This window comes from Grus americana, chromosome 3 (assembly GCF_028858705.1).
Source record: "Grus americana isolate bGruAme1 chromosome 3, bGruAme1.mat, whole genome shotgun sequence".
In the NCBI taxonomy this organism is placed as follows: Eukaryota; Metazoa; Chordata; class Aves; order Gruiformes; family Gruidae; genus Grus; species Grus americana.
Window position 1 is genome coordinate 62649645 of NC_072854.1, and position 16103 is coordinate 62665747.

At 39.8% G+C, this 16103-nt stretch overlaps 1 protein-coding gene across 2 annotated transcripts; it reads left to right on the forward strand.

Moving 5' to 3' along the window:
- The first annotated feature begins 838 nt into the window (after positions 1–838).
- Positions 839–15314, forward strand: TBPL1 (TATA-box binding protein like 1). Of its 2 annotated transcripts, none has more exons than XM_054819977.1 (7): positions 839–1045; positions 7339–7525; positions 8186–8268; positions 9173–9236; positions 10852–10955; positions 11056–11150; positions 14054–15313. In XM_054819977.1, exons 2-7 carry the CDS (start codon positions 7391–7393, stop codon positions 14122–14124), a joined length of 552 nt encoding a protein of 183 aa, XP_054675952.1. In that variant the 5' UTR covers positions 839–1045; positions 7339–7390; the 3' UTR covers positions 14125–15313. The 2 variants fall into 2 exon arrangements, with proteins under 2 accessions (XP_054675952.1, XP_054675953.1); XM_054819978.1 differs by lacking the exon at positions 839–1045 and adding an exon at positions 1076–1616 and having other exon boundaries at positions 14054–15314.
- The last annotated feature ends 789 nt before the right edge of the window (positions 15315–16103 follow it).

Genomic DNA, 16103 nt, shown 5'->3' on the forward strand with positions numbered 1-16103 from the left:
ATATCTTTAAAGCATTTGTAAGACAAGAGACAGTGACTAGAATCCTTCTGCAGTGCAACGTGAATGCATGCAGCAGCAACAGTGACAGCACCTTGTTGCTGAGTCCTTACTGATGATTGCCGGATTGTGTCAAGAGCACCAATGACCACTCGGTTGGGTCAGAGTGTATGAAGCCGCCAAGCAACTGACCAAGGTGTGTGTGGCAAGCTAAAGAGGTCTGAGGGCAAGCAGCCCCACAGAAGCACAAGGTACGTGCCACGAGTGTTGACACCATCTGATCTGCAAACTTGATCAGATCTCCTGCCGGTTTGCTGGCAAAGCCGCCACCTCAGATGATGTGGCTGGACGGAGCCTGTATCGGTTGGTCCAAACCCGGACACCGCAGGCCCATCGGCACCAGGCGCGCAGGCAGGCACTTCTCGGGTGGCCCACAGCCAAGACCTCCCACTGCACGGCCGGAAAAATTCACCAGAAAAATTCCCCGCCTGCTGCGCGGCCCCGGCAGCTCCCTAGTGAGCTCCGAAACAACGCGGCTGCTCAGGGGCCTTTCACAACGGGCGCCGTGGCGCAGCCGAGGGTGAAGCCTCGCTGCGCCCGGCCTGGGGCGCCGAGCCAGCGCCAACACTACAACAGGCCGCGGGCACTGGTGGGGCACTAGCGGGCCCCAGCGCTGACGAGCGAGGGCTGAAGCGGTAACTGGCCGATTAAGCCGCGGCGGGGCGGCCCGGAGCCTCCCGCCCGCCTCCCTCGCCCCGGGCGGTGCCGCCGCCCTCAGCCCGCCGCGCCTGAGGGGGCGGCAGACGAAAGCGGAAGTGCGCTGCTAGCGCGGCCCCCTTCCTCCCCTCCCGCCGCCGTGACTTCCGGCAGCCGCTCTAGCCGGCGTCGCGTCTATGCCCGCGGCGCTGGGGGATGTTTATTGTCGCGGGGAGTCGGCCCAGGACCCGGAACGCCGCCGGGCGCCAGCGGCGGGGCGCCTAGCAACCGGCACCCCGCTCCGCCCCGTCCCGACCGCCGCCGCCCGACCAACCGCCCGCCTGCCCGCACGGTAACGGCCGCCGCCCGCCGACGGGCCGCGCTCCTCCTCCTCGCCGCCGTCTCGGGGGACGCGGCCCCGCCGCCCGCGCGCGCCGGGGAGGCCACTGGGCCCCTGCGTGCCCCCTCCCCCCACCTCCCCCGCCTCCCGCTTCCCTCGTCCCTTCCCGGCTGAGGTAAGGGAGGCCTCCCCCCCTCCCCGGCCTCGCCGCGGCCCTGCCGGCTCCTCTCGCCGCGGTGCCGGTCCCCCGCCTTGGGGCGGGCTGGGGGGTGCCGGTGCGTGGTCGGGGCCGCCGTTTGGGGAAGGGGCCAGAGCATCCTCCCAGGGGAAACGGCCGGTTCGCCGGCAACCGGCGAGGCTTCCCCAAGGGACACCGGCTGCCCCGCGCCCGACTCCCCAAAATAGCGTGCTCGGCCCCGAAGGCTTTGTAACAGCCCTGTCCCCTGCAGCGGCGACCGGCGCCGCTCCAGGTAGCGAGCTGCCGAGCGGCGGAGACCGGCGTGGCCAGGCCGCCTGCTGCCTGCGCTTTGTTTCTGCTGGGCTTGCCGGAGAAGTTTTGGGCTGGGGTTGAAGGGGGAAAACGGTAATTATTTGTTAACCTGAGCGTTGCGGCACTGGTACGCGTAGGGCTTTGAGCGAGATTCCCAGCTGTGTGAATAGGAAGAGTATTTCTGTTTCTGCAATCGAGACGCGCAAATGGTCAATGTTTGACTGGGGGGAGGATGAGAGGCTGACTTTGTTGTGTTAAAATGTTTTGTAACAGTAAAACAGATATTTTATTTTTTTTTTAGCAATGTTTTGTCAAGTTGTAACGGCCACCTTACTGGTCGGTTCAGACTTTTGTCATACTTACAACAATTTTCCACGTATCATAAAGACCTAAAGGATTGTTTTCAATGCTTGGCATTCAACTGTTACTGCATGTTATAAGGGAAAGCCGGCACAGAGTAGGATGCAAGTGAATCTTGCTTGGAATATGAGCTGACCGTTTCGATGAGAAAGATTTGAGTAAAATGGCCTGTTGTGCATTATTTAAAAACACACTTCCTGATCTTGTTCTATAAACTGTTTGACTTTATTCCTGCAACTGGATTTGTGTTGGAAGATCCCAGGTCTGTGGGGATGCAGTAGGCTTTTCCAAGATATTTGTCAGCAGGATTGGGCATTTGTGTCTTCCTTGCCTATGGTATATCTGGTATCATCATTCTGTGCATTGGTCTAACTGGACAATCCCTACTTTCACACTGGTTTTATGCATATTTGGAATTCTTCTCCAAAATATATTTGTTTCATTCTGTAGGAAGTAGTCATGACTGTGCAAATCTTGAAAGGTGACAGTATTAGCTTCAAGATGGCCTTCTGGATTAGGGACAATTTAACTTGCCACTAGAGACAACAAAAGGTAAAAGCATGCCCTACTAGCTCAGTGGCTGTACCTAAGAAAGTTGTTTGGACCAGAGGATTTTCTATATAGACAGTAGTAGCTATGTTACTCTTGGTTCTGGGGAGTCGTTCGCCTGCCACTGTGATTGTATTGTATCTAAAAATTCAAGCAGATTTCAGAGGTCTGTAACCTCCAGTGTTTCATATGGACCTGTTTCCCGAGGGGCTGAACACAAATCTTAAAAAATGCACCTTCAGTGAAAGGATGTAATTGCCTCTACTTGTTCCTGATGGCCTTTACTTTGTATGTTTTCTGTTCTCATATGGAAACCTCATATGGAGGTTCCTGTTAACTTTTTCAGAAATGTTTTTCAAGCTTGACAAATGCCTACTGGCATAGTAGTGACAGATATCCCTTCAGCTGGGCTGTTGGAACTGTTTGTGGAGTTGGTAAGTTGCTTTGGAGCAAGGTTAAAAATAACCAGTAGAAGTTGCTTATACTTAGGCTGCTGGTGAAAAAGGTGTTTATTAAACTGTTCTGTATTAATGTAACCATTGTTAGATACCCCCCCATCTACCTTTATAGCTCTGAGTTTGTCAGATCAAAGGTAGCCAAAAGCTTAAAATAATACTTTGTTTATATACCCCATCCCAAGTGCCTTTCGTCTGTCTTTGATGATGGTGTGGTTGGTTTGATTTGGAACTTTTTGAAGACAAAGAGCACTGGCTTTTTTTAGATTGTAAGATTTTGATGCAGGGTGTTTGTCTTGTAAAGTAGTATGGTTGTGGTCCTAATTGGGGATGGATGGATAATGCTTTGTTTAAGAACTTGAGTGCTCATTCCTTCCTCCAAAGTATTTCTTATTCTGGGAAGTTTTCTAGTTTCAGTTTAGAATACATTACAGTGTCAAATATCCTTGAGTTAGCTTTTGTTGTTGTTTTTATTTTTAAGTTCATTATCATGCTTTACCTATCTACTTTTTCTTCCCTTCCTCTTTTTTTCTTCTTAGGGTAATATTCCAGATGTATCCCTGAAATCTGTGTTGAACAGAAAGAACAAACTTTTAAAATTTCCTTGATAAAATAAAATAATGCAAACTTCCACAGAGATGCATTTAAGCTTTTTTTTTTTCCCCCTCTGTTGGAATAGATTGTGTTACACTGGTGCAAGAGAACTTGAAATCAAAGTTGGCTAGTTTCTTGTGCTGGAGAAAGCTGAATGAAGTCCATAATTCAAAAGAAATGCTACACATATAGACAAATAATTTTATTTTCAATTTTAGCCTATTATTAAATTAGCATTAACTGGCAAAACATAGTTTTAGAAATGAGATTTAAGTTGCCAAAGTTCTGAAGTTCAAGTGAGAGAACCTTTGAGTGAAATTATTCAACAAAACCTAAAGTGAGCTCAATAAAACCAACTTAAGCATTTGCAAATCCAGAACCGGAAAGAACAAGATGTTTGGTTTCTATTCAGTCCCTCTGTTCTGCAAGTGTAACTGCATAAATATGGAATAGTAACATGTTTATATGTAAAGCTGTTGCTTGATCTCAAAATGTATATGTAAAAGCATAGGAGCATTATTTTCCACCTTTTGCAGCTAGGAGGCAGAAATGCAGAAATTCAGGTTTTGGGAAATAACATAATGGGTCAGGGCTGCGCAGCAGGGATGCAGTAGTGTGTATTAGTAGCACAGAAGAGATGAGAAAACTGGGAAAAAGGAGGATCAGAATGTTGTTTAGGTCTCCTATATTCCAGCTTGTCGTGCTACTGGAGATATGTATCAATAAGATCTTTCTTTCTTTGAACATTGTTACACCTTTTTTATAAACATATTCTTCAGATTTTTTTTTTTATATAGTGCATGTATTATTATTTTTTTAAAACCTTTAGCTTTCTTCTGTTCACGTGGTTCCTATGAATTCATATTTCTTTGAGACTTCCCAAAGAAAGGCAGCGGGATGTCTTTTCTCTAGATTTTTTCTTTGTTGTCAGTGCAGAGAGAGACGTTAAAATGAATGCTTAAAGGCAGAGATTGTAATAGGTTATGCTTGCTCACTGCTTGGACAGAAGTATCCAAGTCTAGAAGCATTTGGGTTTACTCAATATTTCTAAACCATGCCTTGCAAGAGGTTAATATTATATTTGTATACTAAATGGGAATGGGTGTATTCAAAATTGTTGACACTTAGATTCAGGTTCTCAAAGAGCATGACTAGTATTTAGCAGCAGCAAGTAGAGACCTTTCTCAATACAAATGAGAAAAACTTGGTAATTAATATTTGAAATGTTCAATATTTGAGTGAAAAGTTTAACAATTAAAGACTTCTGTTAGATCAAGTAACATTAAAATAGAATAAAAGCAGTTTTCAGTATTTTTACGCTGTATTCACATACTGCTTCTATAGCAAATTGTGTCCCTTCTTAACTGAATATCACAAAACATAGTCTAGAATATTAGCTACAGCTCAAATTAAATTTCAAATTGAAAAGCACCTCCCTAAATATCTGTTGTCTTGAACTTTCAGAACATGGCTAATGAAAATGGGGACACAGTACTGTAATGTTGTGTAATTTCTCTCCCATTGAAATCTATGCAAGTAGATTGTACTTCTGGCCAAGATACACCATAATTGCTGAAAACATCCTTACTGACAGCTCCACAGCACATTAACGTTCTTTATTCCTGTAGATCCCCCTTTAATGATAGATCTTTTCCTTTTAAATTGTAATTTTTCTCTCTTTCAACCACTTTTTCCTTTGTTCTGAATAAGCATGTGACTTTTCTCTCCGGATCTGTTTAAGACAAGCCATCAGAGTTTTATGGAGACATTATCGTACAGTATTATGGTTTGCTTGGAGGTTAGCAACCTTTCAAGGGTGTTATGCGTGACGGCGTTATTCTTTCAGAATGTAGCTATTGAGGGTGCCAGTAGAAACTTGCTGATAATTGGGAGACGCTGCTGATTGGAGGTATCTTGTTTTCTTACACGGCAGTCGTTCCTGGGTTCCAGTAAGTGAACTCAGCGAGAGCCAGGAGTTGGAGCCAAGGTGGAAAACAAATGCCTCTCAGAAGATGCCACAGGTTCCAGCTCCTTGCTCCGTGCTGGCCGTGCCTGCGTGCCATGCAAAATCTGCACATGTGCTATCTTTGGATCTGGTGCCATAAATTGCCAACCCAATCTGTAGTAGTCCATCAAAACCAGATGGGATAAGTCATTTCTAACTTTGAGGATTCATGTGATTTTTGGGTTTTTAAAAAAAAAAAATCCAGGAATACTAATTAGTTACTGTTCGTTCTCTTCTTTGCCTGCTTTCCCCCCCACCCCCACACATAGCCTTTGTTTTTTCTGTTTTTTCTCTTGCTGTTTCTTCATCTCTTTTCTGTGTTGTCACCCATCTTGCCTTTTCTGATATTGGACAAGCCAACAATTACAGAATAATTTTTTCAGCCGGGAACAGGCTGCACAGTAGAAGCAGTAACCATCACAGCAGTTGACCCGGTACATCATGCACATCTGCCTTGTAGTTTATTACTTCTGTATTGTCAGTGAGTTGTAGTCAAAGATGCACATTGAGGGAGTTCTCAGTTGGAGACTATGGCATGATGTTTAGGAAGTTGTAGTCAGATGAAAATACTGAGTAACGTTAATTTTGTATCTTGAAGATTTCTGATATAGAATGTAAGGCCAAAACATTTAAAGTGGTATAAATGCATTACATATATTGTGGTTCTTGATACATAGTCTCCTGCTTCTTCCATAGTGATGATCATGTAGAGCATTTCATTTGTCTGACTATTTTTCTTTAATTTTTGTTCTTTGCTTTCTGTTCTGTTCATTTTGGATGAAATACTACTAGAATTTTAGATTAATGGATCAAGATAATATTGCCTCTATCTCTTATGCTGTGCTTTACTTAAGCTACATCTCTTGCAGTAAAACTAAGATTTTTACATTCTTCTACAAAGAAAAATTCCTTAATCAACTACAGTATTTTGATATAAGTCCTTTTCATTGTATACCAATGTTCATGCTCTTTTCTGCTCTCCTTTCTCCAAATACTTCACCTGAGATTTATTTGAGTTGAGATGTGTTTTAGGAGTGTCACCTTCAATGTGCACGGGCAGACTGAGTGCTTTCTGGCTGCCTTAGGTTTGCAGGGTGTGCACTGGGCACCCGTCCTGTGCCTTCACAGTTACTCATGCTTTTTCTCAGAAACACTCAATTTTACTCTGCATGTACAATACGTTCATTCTATACAGTTCCTGTGGGCAGCGCAGAAAGGGGTGAGAGGCCACTGTGGCTCAGCCCAGGCTCTTGTTGCCACCAAGACATTTTGTATAGTTTGCGTTGCGCTATTATATTGGGAGAGATAGGCCAAGAGTGCTGGATGAAGATGGGAAAGCTGTGGTAGCCAGCTGTCTACAGACTGTAGTTTCTGTAACCCGTGTTAGTTCAAAGTTATTGAGCAGGCTCATCCATTCCAACACGAATGTCAAGCTGTTCAGAATTATCAACTTCAGCAGTCAGAGAAGTGCATTTTCCTGAGGTGTCTAATGACATCCTCAAATGAGCTGAGGAAAGATTATCCACTGGAGCTATGGAAAAAGTTTCAGTAATCTTTACTGTGTCCTAATATAGTTGGTAAGAGTTGTAACATATTTAACTGGCAAGTTTAAATATTATATATATCTATACACACTTTATTTCTGTTAAGTCTGGCAACATGGTTTCAAACAAGTAACCTATTTTCTAGTATACAGGATGCAGACTCCCCCCTTCCCCACACACAGCTCACTTAAATGAGTCAGAGTGTAGTTGCTTCTGCTTCTTGTTTCATTTAAGGGACAGATGTATACAATGGTATTAGTAGGCAATTTTCTACTGGTATGTGTAATTTTATCATTTTTGTTTCTCAGGATGTGATCTTCATGGTGAGCTGGTGGGAAAACTGAGTTGTAAATCACCCCAATGGATGCGGACAGTGATGTTGCATTGGACATTTTAATCACAAATGTAGTGTGTGTTTTTAGAACAAGATGTCATTTAAACTTGAGGAAGATCGCATTAGAGGGAGCAAATGTGATATACAAGCGTGATGTTGGGGTAAGAGATTCAACATACCTCAATTATCTCTTTTTATGAATGTTCCTTAAGCTAAACATTCTTGTGTCTGATGTCTATGTATGGTGGATAGAGAAAAGCATAGCTTTATTTCTGTATTTGTCTTGATAGACATTTAGTTTGCCATACACTAAATGTACAGTAAGGGGAGTAGGTAAATGGAGTAGGTAAATATTGTCTCAGAAGACTGCAACTAGTGAGGTGAATATTTAGTATAAGGTATGTGATGAGACCTCTTATACCTCAGGGTCCATTTTGCCTCCTGAAATTTGATGGTTTTGTCAAGAAAATATATCTTGATATGGAGTCAGCAATGTAGGAGTCACTGTAATAAAAAAAAAAATAGCACAATGCTCCTGGCTTTCAGCTTTTTATTCAGAAGAAAATACCTTCATTTAATCTGTTTTGTGAACACTGAATCACTGGCTGAGGTATCCCACGCTTATTTTGTTCTTCTCAGGAGCTGGTTTTGTTTTGTTTTTAAGTTACTGAAAGAGATGAAGGAACAGTTCAAAGCTATCAAAAATAAAGGAATTATTATTAGTGCAACAGTTGATTTGTCTAACAGTATTATTATTTTTTCTGGTATGAAATTGAAGTACCACTAATTCCCAGTTCTTCCACTTTTATTTTTCTTTTTAGAAAGTATTAATGAAGCTTAGGAAGCCTAGGATTACGGCCACAATTTGGTCCTCAGGAAAAGTTATTTGCACAGGAGCCACAAGGTGAGTTCGTGAAGATTCTTTCTCTAGCTGTAAATTCTTGTGTATTTTTTTAAAAATAGAATGTTATAAATGAAGAAGATGGCAAGAGGCAGTACTTTGCACTGTTAAGATTCACTCACACTGGATCACATGTAGATCCTTGCCAAGCACCGTATTTGGGAGGAAGTTTTCTATGTGAAGTGTCTGCCTCAGACTCACTTGAAATCTTAAGCAACATCAGTTCACCCTTCTGGGAGAGCAGCAGGGAAAACTACTTTATGAAGAAAATCTTAGAGATTTCATATGAGAACTCTTTAAGAATTTTATATTTTTAGCCAGAATTTGAAACTGCGGAAGGAATGCCTTTTTTGAGGGATATCTGTTATTTTTTTATGAAAACCTGCCTGAATTTAATCAGGTTATACAGTGTTGAGGGACTGGAGAGAAGCAAAAGCAGACTTTCAGTTCAGATACATCTGAGACTTGCTAAACTCTTTAACAACTGAATTCCTCTAAGATATGTCTGCATTGTGGAGTAAGTAAATTTGCGTACTTTCTGTATATGATCTCTGTCTCAAAATGGAAGATGATTGTTCAGGATGTTAACTCCACACTACCCGTGATCGTATTTGTCTCTTAAGAGTATTTAGTATCGTGTATGATCACAATACATCTCCCACTTCAGCTGGAGCCAAGTGCCAAGATATTCTTCAAATAGGGCATAAAGGACTCCATTTGAGTATCTAGATAGTTAAAATGTAATACATATAGCAGGATAAAATGAAGGCTGTCCATGCACTCATGGTTCATGTGCTACGTGATGTAACGGTTCATTTTATAGTCTGAGAAGCTATTGTGGTATGTGTGCACACAAATAAATACTCTATTTCTGTTAATGCTAGATTCTTTTCTTTCTCCTTTATAGTGAAGAAGAAGCTAAATTTGGTGCCAGACGATTAGCTCGTAGTCTACAGAAACTAGGTTTTCAGGTAATTCTAATGAAAAAGGACTTGTATGACTCAAGCAATGCTGGTAGTCAATTTTTTAGAAAGAAACAAAAATGAGGGAGCATAACAATTTAGCAGTGAACATGTTTTCACTCAGATGCCCCTTTTGTGTCTGCATACATTTTCCAGATGCTGGTTAAAGAGAAGCTGTTTTATTTTGTGGATTTGAGTTTCATTTGGCAGCTCATAGTAGCCAGCTTCTTCACTGGCTAATGAACAACAAAATTTGTTTAATAAATGAACCACCCACAGATGTTTCTTGGATAGAATTTACAATATCTTGAAAGATTTATTTGGAATGAGTGCTGAAGATTATAAACCTAACTGTCATTTGAACATAATTTTCCCTCATTTCTGATGGAACAGCAGATACACATCCATCTTGTTAAAGGCAAGTTTGAGCCCCTTTAATTAAAGGGGGGGGGGAAGTGCTTCTGTGCTGTTAGGTTGCGTGGCAGGAAATAAGCCAAATAAAATACTTAGGACATGAAACCCCTCTTTTTTTCTGGGTTTGAGTTAACATTACGAGTCAAAAACACCACTTCACCGTAGTGAAGGCTGAAAGAGAGCAACGTGAATGACTTAAAATGACATGGTTTAGTACTCTAAAACTTCCTAGTAGTCAGTTGTGCTGTTTACCCACAGTTTCAGTTTATGGACAGACAATTAAATAGAGACAGTGGCAGTCCTTTGGCAGGGCGAGGCTACCTCTGATTGTAGTGTATAAAGGCAGTGGTGACAGGCTATCCTGGTAATGATGCATCAGACCCAAGCAGAAGTTAGACACTCTTACTGTTACGAATGCATGCGTTAGACCCAGCCTCTTAAAGTTGGAATGGAACATTAAATCAGTGAGGTAAATGTTGCTTCCAGGGTGGACACACCAAGTTTTATTATAAAGTGAGCAGTTTAAGTGGAGTGTATTTGAAGATTAAATTGATAGTTGACCTTTTATAAGGATAAGTTGCTTATACTGGTAGTTTACTTCTGAAAAGTTTTGACTGAGGAATGGTCATTTTAAGTTTAGGCAATCTCAGAAAACGATCAAAGGTTTCTTCAGTGGTATTGCCAACACTGACTTCTCAGAAGTGCATTTGTTTGTTTAGGAATGCAACAAGGCATTAAAGAAGCTTTCAAATTGCTTCAGATTCTTGTAACAATGAAATTTAAGCTTTTCCTCTGCTTATTTTGATGTTCAGTGAGCTATTTAATTTAGCTTATTTTCAATTTGGAGGTGTTTAGTACAGCAATACAAGTTGTTTCTGTGTCTCATTCTTAAGCTTTACTATAACCATATAATACAACTGTGAAGTATCTAGTTCAACAGTTACTGTACCATAGAAGGATAAAGTAAGTGATTTGAGTCCATTAAGTACAGTTTAGATTCCTATTAGAAATGCATCAATCACAAGGTTTTCATTTTGAAATCTCATCAAAATATTCTAATTAGTTGATTTTTTTATTTTGTTTTCAGGTTTGGTGGTTTTTGGTTTGGTTTTTTGGGTGTGTTTGGGTTTTGGGGGTTTTTTTGCAACCTGTACATCTGCCTTGCTGTAAACTAAATTTCTAATGTCTTTTTTTCCCCTCTTCTGAAAAGGTAATTTTCACAGATTTTAAAGTTGTGAATGTTTTAGCAGTGTGCAACATGCCCTTTGAGATCAGATTGCCAGAATTTACAAAGAATAACAGACCTCATGCGAGGTACGGTAGGACTTTAATGAATTACAGTCTTGGTATAGTTCTTAAGCTTTTCTTTTTCAGTTCTAGATCTATCTTTTTTACCTTTTATTTTGTTTTCTAGTTATGAACCAGAACTTCATCCTGCCGTGTGTTACAGAATAAAAACTCTCAGAGCTACCTTACAGATTTTTTCCACAGGCAGTATCACAGTTACAGGTATTTTGATGTCAAAAATAAATATTTAACTTTTGGGGAATATTTAACTTTAGGGCCAGTAGGTTTAGGAAAGGAAGATGTTTAAAACAGTCAAAAGATATGTGGAAGGGATTTTGTTTCCCAGTGCTAGCACCCAGTTTGTTTTTGAGTGAAATTGCCAGAAGAGTTGTAGAGAAAGTTTTATTATTGGTAGGCTCAAAAATTACTTTGAATGTAATCTGGTTTTTGAATGTAGTCTGGTTTTTATAAAAAAAAAAGTGAGATAGGACTTGAGAATGCAGTTTTTTAGTGTTTATTTAAATATTTGAATTTTCTTCCTTTTTTTCATCTTCATAGTGCTGTAAACTACACTGCATGTAGCATTAACATCCCTTTCATAAATACATGTTTCCAAACTTGAGATTTATGGAAATGTAAAGGATAGCATAGTATTTTGTCATAACTGAAGTTGACCAATACTTGCAGTTCTTCCAGAGTTGTGCTCTCTTCTGTTAAAGCTCAAGTGAGAGAGAATCACCACCTGAATCGCAGGCATCAGTGATTTTTTTTCCCCGATGTAATTAGAGACATGATTGTCCTGGGTCTTGGAGATGCCATGCCATGTTTTGGACTCTTTCTTCCTAATTTTCATTTTCCATTTTTTGTTATGTATGCTTGTGAAGTATCCACCACAGGTTTCCAGATATGAGAAGTCGGGTTTTTTAGAGAATATGTGTTAAAATGGTACAGAACCAAAAACCATCACTTTATATCACTTTAGCAGGAATTCTGTCTTGTGGTTGTTAGAGAGCTCAGTCAGGTAGGGATTTTTATTTTCACATCTTAGTTCCTTAACAAATACTTGGCTTTATGGGGAATGTTTCTCACAAGATATTTGGAGAAGTCTTTTTTAAAGATGACAAACTCCATCAGATTTAATCTGAAAATATAGGGCTGAAAAGTATTTCGATATTCCAGTATATGCTCTCAACAGAGCAACTGGTCTAGCCAAAACTAGAAACTAAATTTAGGATAAATCAGAAGCTTGAGTATTACTGCAGTAATAAAAGGTCCTCAGTGTGTCTTGTCAGCCTCCTAATGAGATTTAGCCTTTCTGTAAGATTCTTATTACTACATATACGGGACAAAATCACTTTCGTATTTCCAGAATTGTCCTTTCAAATATGAAGGCAAATACAGTAAACAACAAAGTTTTACTTCCTTCTGGTTTATTTGTTACAGTGAGTTTGAAATATCTCAGACCTCTGTTGGTTTTGAAGGCTTCTGTTTTGCCTAGGCCTTTCTTCTAGGGGGAAAAAAATGTCCACAGTCTTACGCTTCTAAAAACGTTTTAAATTACTTTTCAACCTTACTGTACTCACTCTCAAGTGCATTCAGATGAGGTTCCTTTTGACCATTCATACTTTTGTAGTACTAGTACTTGTCATGCCACTAACTCCAAGAATTTCATTTGAGATACATAATTAGAAATGTTATAAAAAAACAGGAAGGTGGGTTTTTTAAAATAAATAATAGAAAGATTTAGAGTTCCATTGAGAAAAGAAAAGAGCTGATATGTAATAGGAAGAAGTATGAATTTTTTCTTCCTCCAAAATGAGTGATGAGGGGGTTGGTTTGGGGGTTTTTTGTTTGGGTTTGGTTTTTTTTCTTCTCTTATACTCCCTGCAATTATGATCCAGTTTTTACATCTCTTCCACCCATACAGGGAGTAGCATTTTCTTACAAGAATTATTTGCCTACTCATACTCTCGCTTTCTGAAGGCTTTCTCTAGAACGTGCATTTCTATAATAGCAGACAAATTTAAGGAAGGTGCAGTGTCTGCCCAGAAGGCAGGTTATCTTTCACCAGGCTTGTTTTAGGTGAGTGCTTAACTCAACTTGACAAGTTTGAAAGTACAGAAAGAATCCTATTCCATTCCACTCTTCTTCTGACTGAGCGTGTAAATTAAAAGAGTATTTCCAGATTTACTTAAATAAGTTATTTATGGTTTTTGGGAACCATTTCGAACAGTTCTCTATACTTGGAAGAAACTTTTGAAGTCTGAAGTGACGTAGAAAACCCCTTGAGTTCAGAGTCATCAAAGCACGTGAAAAACTGCTGTTTTCATTTATCTGCATCACCAAACTTCTATCCAGGATGAATTTCTTCTGGCATGTCACTACTCACCTATTTGCACTCTTAATTGTTCATTGCATAAAATGGTCTAGTACCATTAGAAGGCATTGCTGGTTCATTCTTCCTTTTCTTTCCCCAAATACTCACAGATCACATTAGATAACCTTTGTATGCTTCATCCTGAGACAATAACCCTTCCCTGGCTTGCAGGTTTTGTCCTGAGATCAATGGTGGAGCTATTTGCAAAATCCAGACTAGAAAGTAATAGTCTGTAATTTTAAAACATAAAATAGCCTTGCTTGAAACACACTTTGGTTACATACAGCATTACTTAGCAGTAGTTTTTGTTGGTAGGTTTTTAAAAGAAGAGATAAAAGTGGCTAGGCTTTGAGTAATACAAATTCCTAGAAGATTAGCATAAGTAAAAGTATATTTTACCTCTGCCACTCAGCTTCTACCTTCTTCTCTAGGCTGTTTAAACCAGTAAATCGAAAAGCACCCGAGTTGTTACGAAATTAAATGACAGTATTACTTATTTGTAGTCTAGCCATTGACCAGTGTAGAACATCTTGCAGACTTCATGCGAGGGTCTTTTCTTGTAAGTAAAAGTGATCAAACACCTTCTTAAGTTGGGAGAAACAGAGGAGAAATTATTTTTGTCCACAGTATAAAGTTGTAGTAGCTAAAAATACTAAGGTTATTTTAAAGATACTGTTGTTGGTTTAATTTATGATTCGCTGATTTTTCTTTTGCTACTGCCTTTTTTTTTTTTTTTAATATGTCTCAGGGCCAAACGTAAAGGCTGTTGCCAGTGCTGTGGAGCAGATTTACCCATTCGTGTTTGAAAGCCGGAAATAAATTTTATAATTCACCACTTGATGGTTAGGTTTCCTAACCAAGCACCTTTAAAGACTGCTGCACATTGGACTAAAAGCAAAAAGGAAAACTGGACCAACCGTAGCAGAGGAATACAGACTCTCTTACTTGCTCATGGCCACAGTATAAACTCCAGTTCTTTTGGATTTTACTCTTAACAGTGCTGTATTGTAAAAACAGAAGTTTACAAGATATGAAATTGCTGCTTTTAAAAAGACATTCTATTTATTTTTGCAGTAATTTCTGTGTATTCATAAGCAAAGCTGTCACGATGTGCACTACCTTTAAAACATTATTTTTTTTTAGTTTGAGCTTGTGTTTTATTTGTGAATAGTCTTTTACATTTTTGTATGCTGAATATTGGGCACCAAAGAAGCTGTAAAAGTTATCTTTTTCACCTGATGAATGTGCACAAATAAAAGTTTGAAAATATTTCTCTTCATACCTGTTCTGTTATATTCCTTTCCCTTTTCTATTACAGTTAAAATTGTATAGTTGCAAATTAATTTGAAACAATGTAAGAATAGTCTTTTGCTGATACCTTCTGTTTCTATTTGTAGTATGTGTAAAACTTTGTGCGTGGGTTAGATCGAAATCTATAGTAGTTACGTATGTTTATCCGAGGATGAAATTTGGTTTGTTCCCAGTTCTCTTAACTACATGCCAGACTTCAAGTATTTTCTTGCTGTTATGTGAAGAGAAGACATTTCTAAATATAAAGGTCTACAGCAAGTGTTTTCCTATAGATGGTGAGGAAATCTTATCAACTAAAGAAGCTACTGTAGAAAACCCAACTGCCTTGTCCACCTTCTGGATGAAAAGGAAAAAAGTCACTGTGTGAGCTTCGGTTTTCAGGAAAGTGTTGTTGTGCTTCAGCACGAGAAGATGGTGCGGTCACGCTAATCCAGCCCCAGCCTATTGCTGAATGATTAACGCAGACCTTTTCTACACTCTTCTTACTGTATAATATTTTCATGACAGGAGCTGCCAGCAAGCAATGAAGCTTGATTCTGGCATGTATTATTATTGGTATTAATCTTGGACTCAGAAGCCAGTAGATGTTTCTCTCGTAAGTGCACATTTGAAGCAGAAGAGAGGTGAATGCTTAAAAGTAACTGCAAATGCTACTTTTAAAAAGATACAATAAATATGTATAAATGTATGTATGTCTTTTTTCCCTATCTCACTGAAGAGAAATGTAACGCTACCATTGTATGCTGCAGGTAATATGCAGTCTTAGTGGGTGCTAAAAATAGTAAATGGTGAGCTGTTACTGCACCAGAAGTCACAGCTGCGAAAGAAAGGTAGAACGTCCTGAGGCAGCCTAGCATAATATATTTAATCTGTTTGAGGGGATGGTACAGAAGTTGGGGCTATCTGTAGTGTCTTTGTGCAGAAGTTATGGAAAGGAAGGAGTAGTATGGGAAATGTTCAACCAAACCCCTCAGAACAAAAAGAAAGAAGCAAAAATTTGCCACGAGCCTGAAGTGATATATTCATAAAAGCCCTTTTAAGCTCAATGTATGTAGGAAAGAGAGGACTTAGAACCATGAAATTGTGAAGTTGAGTTCAAGTCATGGTAAAGAGTAGGGAAACGGATGCTTGCTTTATGCAAGCTTTCCAGTTTGTATAGAAGGTAATGTGGACCTCAGCACTCTTGACACTAATGAGGATTTTGTGAAATGTCATAAAGAGCAAGGGACAAACCACCATTAGGGAACACTAGTGTATTTTTATTACAATTTAAAAAAGAAAAAGCAGAAGGCATTTGAACAATGAACAAAATTGAAATGGGTTTTCCGGGAACAAAGTGTACTCCTAAGCTGATGAATGAGGATTTGGCCATTATAACGACAATAGCTGCCTTAGATGAGGCCTGCCTCTCTTTCTTTTGGATCAAATTACAAAGCACTTGAGTGCTACCAGTGAAATGCTGGAGCTTTTGTGAAGCATATGCGTCT